General features: G+C 40.0%; 1 protein-coding gene across 1 annotated transcript in view; it reads right to left on the bottom strand.

Annotated features, from left to right (window-relative positions):
- The window catches only part of LOC138055656 (uncharacterized), a gene marked incomplete at its 3' end in the record, with an annotated part of 58,589 nt that overhangs the window by 30,455 nt on the left and 22,134 nt on the right, over window positions 1-6,000 (bottom strand). Inside the window, exons 11-15 of the mRNA XM_068901542.1 lie at window positions 5,559-5,668; window positions 3,933-4,139; window positions 2,778-2,939; window positions 838-963; window positions 109-310 (exon numbers count right to left, since the gene is read on the bottom strand). Coding sequence (XP_068757643.1) covers window positions 109-310; window positions 838-963; window positions 2,778-2,939; window positions 3,933-4,139; window positions 5,559-5,668 — 807 coding nt within the window. The remainder of the gene's footprint in view (window positions 1-108; window positions 311-837; window positions 964-2,777; window positions 2,940-3,932; window positions 4,140-5,558; window positions 5,669-6,000) is intronic.

The following is a 6,000-nucleotide window of genomic DNA, read 5'->3' as shown; positions in this document are numbered from 1 at the left end:
TATGGGAGAGGCAAGCTTCTACTCATGGGCTACTGACAGATATGATTATTTCTGTGGTTGTCCCACTCAAAGAAAAAAGAATATAAAGAGTTCTCCCGTAACGCCAACCTGAGTTCCTGCCATTAAGAATTGTGTAGCATCAGGACAAACCTGACCCTCAACGCACTGCATTATGATTGGAGAATACAACATCCCCAAGCACGTGATCTTCACTTTCTCTTTGCGAGCCAGCGTAGAAGAGTCTCTACTACTAGACTCTCGATTTAGATTTGAGCTGGGTCTGGAGTCGCCAGGTACAGGGCTTGGAGATCTAAAGAAAGAGTCACGAAGGATAGAGAAATTAAAAAATTCTGGTAAATTCCAAAAACTCGCAACATTGCGTCCTTATATCAATAGAGACCAAAATATGTTATATTCTTTTTAACAAAACCATATTCAGAACCCCGCAAACGAGGAAGAAAGTGTTTCATGGGGACGCAAACGGAGACAAATATGCTTTGGACACAATGTTTCCCCGTTTGTAGGGGCCTTTAGTTCCTTCAAGGCAATCATCGTGATTTACAGATGACGATGGAGTCACCATAATGATAAGACGTGCTAAAAGCACTGCCTAAGGTAAATGTGGATCATTTCTCACTGTGAAAGGTAAGAATACAGAAAATCTATAAACAAAATAAAGACCGCTCCTAACACTACTTTGGTAGGCACGATTTCCCTTTGTGACTAGGCCAGGAATTCAAACCAGAGCAAGGGTCGGTATAACGGAATTATTTCCTCAGAGAATCTTAGCATTCAAACTGCTAATTCAGTCAGTGTAAATACAAAAGCTGCTTTTACCTGTTTCCATCGCTGACCCAAGGTGAGCTCGCTCTAGATTTTGGTGCAGCCTCCTGAGACTGTTGACGATGAATGTCTTCAATAAAATCTAACTTCCAGGATTCAGCTCGTGTGGCTGGGTTTGTCCTAACAAGAAAACAATGATAACTTATCGAGGCTGGCAATGCCATATTTAAGGAACATACACTGTCCTCTTCAGTAATCACAATTATCACTTGTCTATATGTCTTTCATACAATTAAAAAGACTAACAAAAACGTCACAAATTTGCATATTTAGTAGGCAAAAACAATAGCTTTACACGCCCTGTATGTGCGTTTTTCACTTTTGTCCATTTCTTTCATTAAGAAGACCTCTATCAATATTGACACACCAGTTATCGTTTGTCTCCAACAAGGCAGTAAGAGTGCCATTTCCCTATACAGCTTTAAAACTGTTCGTACCCATCTAGTTACAAAATACTTTACCGTCGTACAATGTAGGCGAAGAATTCTACAAACAAATTGGTACGCTCGGTTTCTAAGTAAAAATCGAGAATAACAGGTTCAAATTTGTACGTCCACGTTGTCGTCAAAACCTCGAATTTGGGAATTCCACGTCGTTGTTACGCACAATATCGCAAGAACACGTGCTCAGATGGGTGCTGCATGTGCAGCACACGTGCAGCACGATTATTTTACTCTTTTAACCAATGACATAACTGTTTTGAGGCGTTGCCCTTTCCGTACCCGCCGTCGTTTAACTCCTTTATTATTCAACACATTGTGACAATGTCCAAATATGGTTATAGCGCGCTCAATATTCGTCGTGCATCCTCAACAGATACCCTGCGATAAGCGTGTGGCGCTTTTTTTTTTCCAATAAACGTAGAAAATTGTGCTTTGACATCAATTTGTTGAATAATAAAACAATTATCCTGCTCAATCTTGCGGAATATCGCCTGATTTCAGCCAACTCGGCCAACGGCCTCGTTGGCTAAGATTAGGCGATGTTCCGCGCGATATCGCAGGATAATTATTAAATAATATTCCATGCTCCCATCCTCCAAAGGTTAATTACGGGCGCACAAAATGACCAGGGGCACGTTTCTTGGAAGTCCCTATAGCTTTACAGGCTCGAAAAGCCATTTGTAAAACTGACATTCGCTTGTTTTAAAAGCTGATCTTTTAATGCGTTTTCAAGACAACTAAACCACGAAATGTATATAATTGAAGTGCAGGTTGTAGAGAAAAGAGAGAAGATCGAGTCCTTTCACAGGAAAACGTGAGCCCAACAAAATGACCTGCTACCAATTAAGTGGCTTCATTGCTCAGTTGTTAGATAATTTCACCGGTCATGGATTTGAATCCCATTAAAACCACCAGAATTTTTAATGGGAGTGGTGATCCAGTTTACTCTAAAACACTGCAGTTATAAAAATCTAAAGAGCTAACCTGAATTTCAGGGGAGGAGTCGTTGTTGAATGACTAAATTGGAAAAGATGGCCTACGAACATTTGGTAAATCACCTTCTTTTGGGCAAGGTTCTCATGGATATATACACCAACCACAACTCTAAAAAACTAACTATTTTAAATCAGTTTCTAGAACTAAATATTGCTATAGCAATAAGATAAACGAAAATTTAGACCTAATCACTGAAATGGGCACTTAGACTTAATCTGTAAAATGAGAGTTTAACCTAGGGGACTCGTGGTGGGTATATCCATGAGATCTTTCCCGACTTTTGGGCTGTTGCAAGCGACAACGCGTTCATATGTACCATTAATTTACAAAATGTATCAAGTCCGCAAGACAGCAAATTCAAAATGTATACAGTACCTGGATACCCAAGATAACTTAGAGCTAAACTATTTCTTAATTCTTGCAATAAATAAACCTGAACGGACATTTTAAAAAGGAATCATTCTTCCACAAAAATGCCCTTTGGCAAAATTTCACCTGGTATAATAGACCCAGATCTCTTGCTCGCCAATCAACAAGTACATCATGTTGAATTCCCTGTTGTATGTCACATCTTTTACTATGTTTAAAGGCGAGATGGGGGGAGGAGGAAGAACTGTGGAGAGATTCTGGCGCTTTTTTTGCGAGATCAGACGAACACTGTAAAAATAACAATATGATATTATAGTTTTGAAATTTACTGTCCTGAAAAAAAATAAATTTAAGGCACACATTTCAAGCCTCCAACTCGCTAGATTAAGAATGCAGCGTTTTAACTATTAAAGGCGCGGGCAAGCAGCTTCTACATTTGCTTGATTTTGTTGAGTGATGTTGAACGATGTTGAATGCTGGGGTGGGCAAACAGTTTCAACACATCATTATTGGATTTAACAGACCCTCACGAGCGACTGGGTATAAAGTCCCAGTCTGCAGCCGCGCTTGTTACCACGGATACGGACTTGTTACTATGGATACTGAACTGGATACGTCATTGAGAGACCGGTTAGTTTGCAGGGGGGCAACAGGCTTCAACTTCTTTCAACATTCGCGATAACAAAAGAAATGTTAAACGGTTGTTGAAGCAAAGTTTAAACGCTTTTAAACTCGTTCCACATCGATTAAACTTCGATTCAACATGTCTCAACACGGTGGAAAGGAGGGGTCAAACGATTTCAACATCGCTGTTCCACAAAATCGAACGGATGTTGAAGGAAATGTAGAAGCTGTTTGCTCGTGCCTTAACTGTGCAAAAGACGATTTTCAAAGCCTGAACGCCGCAAAGTAAGTCGTCTACAAACAGAAATCAGATCGGAAATGAAAACGAATCGAAAAGGATGGCAAAAGACTAAGCCTGGTATTACGCATGTGTTTCAGTACAAAATTGACACATGATCCACTTTGCACAGAAGCCAATTACTGGTCAATGTTCTGGCGAGCCTCGAATTTAACTTGCACGTCCACACTAGCAGCGTAAGCAAAACAAGGTTTTTTTTTTGTAAATTATGCAGAATTTTGTGGAGTTTGGTGACTGACCATAAGTGGAAACCTTCCCAAAAACTACTTTTGAAAAAATTAATCAATTTGATAATAAAAAAAACAAACTATCTTTCTGTGATTCCATATGAAGGACAGAAAAAATAGTAGTTTACGAACCTGCTATCATTGCCAATTGCCATGACACGTGTGGATTTCCCTCTGCACGTGACCAAAGAGAGTGACGTGACAGAACAGCGTGACAAAGCCCAGAAATCACACAAATGATTCAGAGAGAAGACCTCAATGACGCGATTAGAGCAGCAGTAAATATGCTTTACTGACACAATATTCATCCAGTAAATTCCTTCAGAAAACACAGGCAAGCTAAAACACACACACAGAAAAAATTATGAAGTATCAAGCAGGTGTTTTGGATAGCTACCGCCAGTTCTCCACGCCACAAGTTCTCAAGACGTTTCGCCCAAGTGAAACTAACACAGAAACCTATATCAGCCAACATGATAGAAATTGACTGTAGGCTTTTAACAATATTTTCACTAGTTTCTTCTTTTCACAAACAAAGATCACAGAAATGGCACCATCTATGGCTTGTCTAGGGAAAGCAAACCACTCAAGGATGTACTGGATAGAGTGTAATGTGAAGTGCTAGAATTCTATTTCATACGAACCATGTGAGCGTTAGCCCTACTGATGGAAATGGGCCCACACAAGGACAGAGAAAAACTCTTCCCACCCTGGTCAGAGTTTTTCTCTGTCCTTGTGTTGGCCCATTTCCATCAGTAGGGCTAACGCTCACATGGTTCATATGGGATAGAATTCTAGCACTTATGCAGTTAATTCTGTTTAAAATATAAGTCTTACATGGCTAACGTTTGTATAAACGTTACCTTTCCTTGCACTCAAGGATGTAGTTTCTTATGAACTTTGGGACTGCTCTTCTTGAACCTATCTACTTCAGAATCGGTTGATTCGACGCCCCCTGACGTCAGGTTGATTTTCTTTGCCCTTCTTCACATAGAACTTTATAATCAGCTGTTTCAACTCCTTTTTACTTTTCACTGCTTTTGCACAAAGGTCACGTGTGAGAGGTGAGCAAAAGCGCTCGAGTACCCTTAAGCTTTCGTTAGCAATAAAGGGTACTCTGCACTCTCGATTTTTCAAGAGCAAGATTCAATGCAATTTGAATAGAGGTCCCCTAGGAGGTATTATCAACTTGGACAAGCAAATTAGGCCTTGGACACGAGGGATCCGGTTTTGATGCACTGATCGTGACAACCTGGCCCCAGTTCTTCATTGGCCGGATAACTTTATCCGGTGGATAAGTCACCATCTGACAGTTTCAATCAGCATTGTCAATCTCTGCAAAGATTTCAGTCTTTGTCCTCGTAACTGCAATTACGCACACTCTCAGCATATCTAAGTAAAGGACAAAACGTTTGGCCAACGTTTACTGGATAGTGACTTACCCATCGGGACCCTAAGGGGCCTATGGTGTCCCACAGCATTTATGAACAATCACTATGAGAGAGCCTACGCTTTACGTATACCATCGTAATCATTCATTACTCTAAATCTGAGATGACGAGAAAGTCAAATTTTTCATAGGTGATTACAAAGTAGCATGTATTTCCTCTACAGTCATTTAAAGACCCTGAAGGTTGGTCCGACCAAATCCCATCCACAACTTCCCGCGCGGTAGTCAAATACTCTGCCTACTGAGCTAATGAGTAACCCTTCTTTATAGAAAAAGAAACTGTCTTAGGTTTAGGTTAGGTGTATAACCTGTAGATTTCCTCCATGAGGTCAAGGGAGTTGACTTTCACAACACCATCCAATGCTGCTGTAATAACGAGTGCTGATGTCTCTGGGTGAAGCATGATTTTTGTTATCGCCTGGCAGTGAAAGATCATGTAATAGAATGTGCAATAATAAGTTGGATAGATGTTCGAACTATAATAGAAATGGATTTTTGGGAGTAACCCTGGGTCCTATCTTTTTCCTCGATGGGATTCAGTTCGTGCCTCAATGTGTAAAATAGTGCAACAACACCAACAAAAGCAGTCGTTCCTTCTTTCCAAATAACTAATTAGGAGTTATGATAATGAAAAATGAACAAAAAAATTGAAATTGTTTGAAAACCTTTAAACCAACAAAAAAAGGTGAATCGCGACGGAAATAACGGACAAGACTGACAAAGTTTGTCCTTTACCTTGAATTTTCTAAA

This window comes from Montipora capricornis, chromosome 7 (assembly GCF_036669925.1).
Source record: "Montipora capricornis isolate CH-2021 chromosome 7, ASM3666992v2, whole genome shotgun sequence".
Classification (NCBI taxonomy): domain Eukaryota; kingdom Metazoa; phylum Cnidaria; class Anthozoa; order Scleractinia; family Acroporidae; genus Montipora; species Montipora capricornis.
This window is presented reverse-complemented; position numbering and strand designations above follow the sequence as displayed.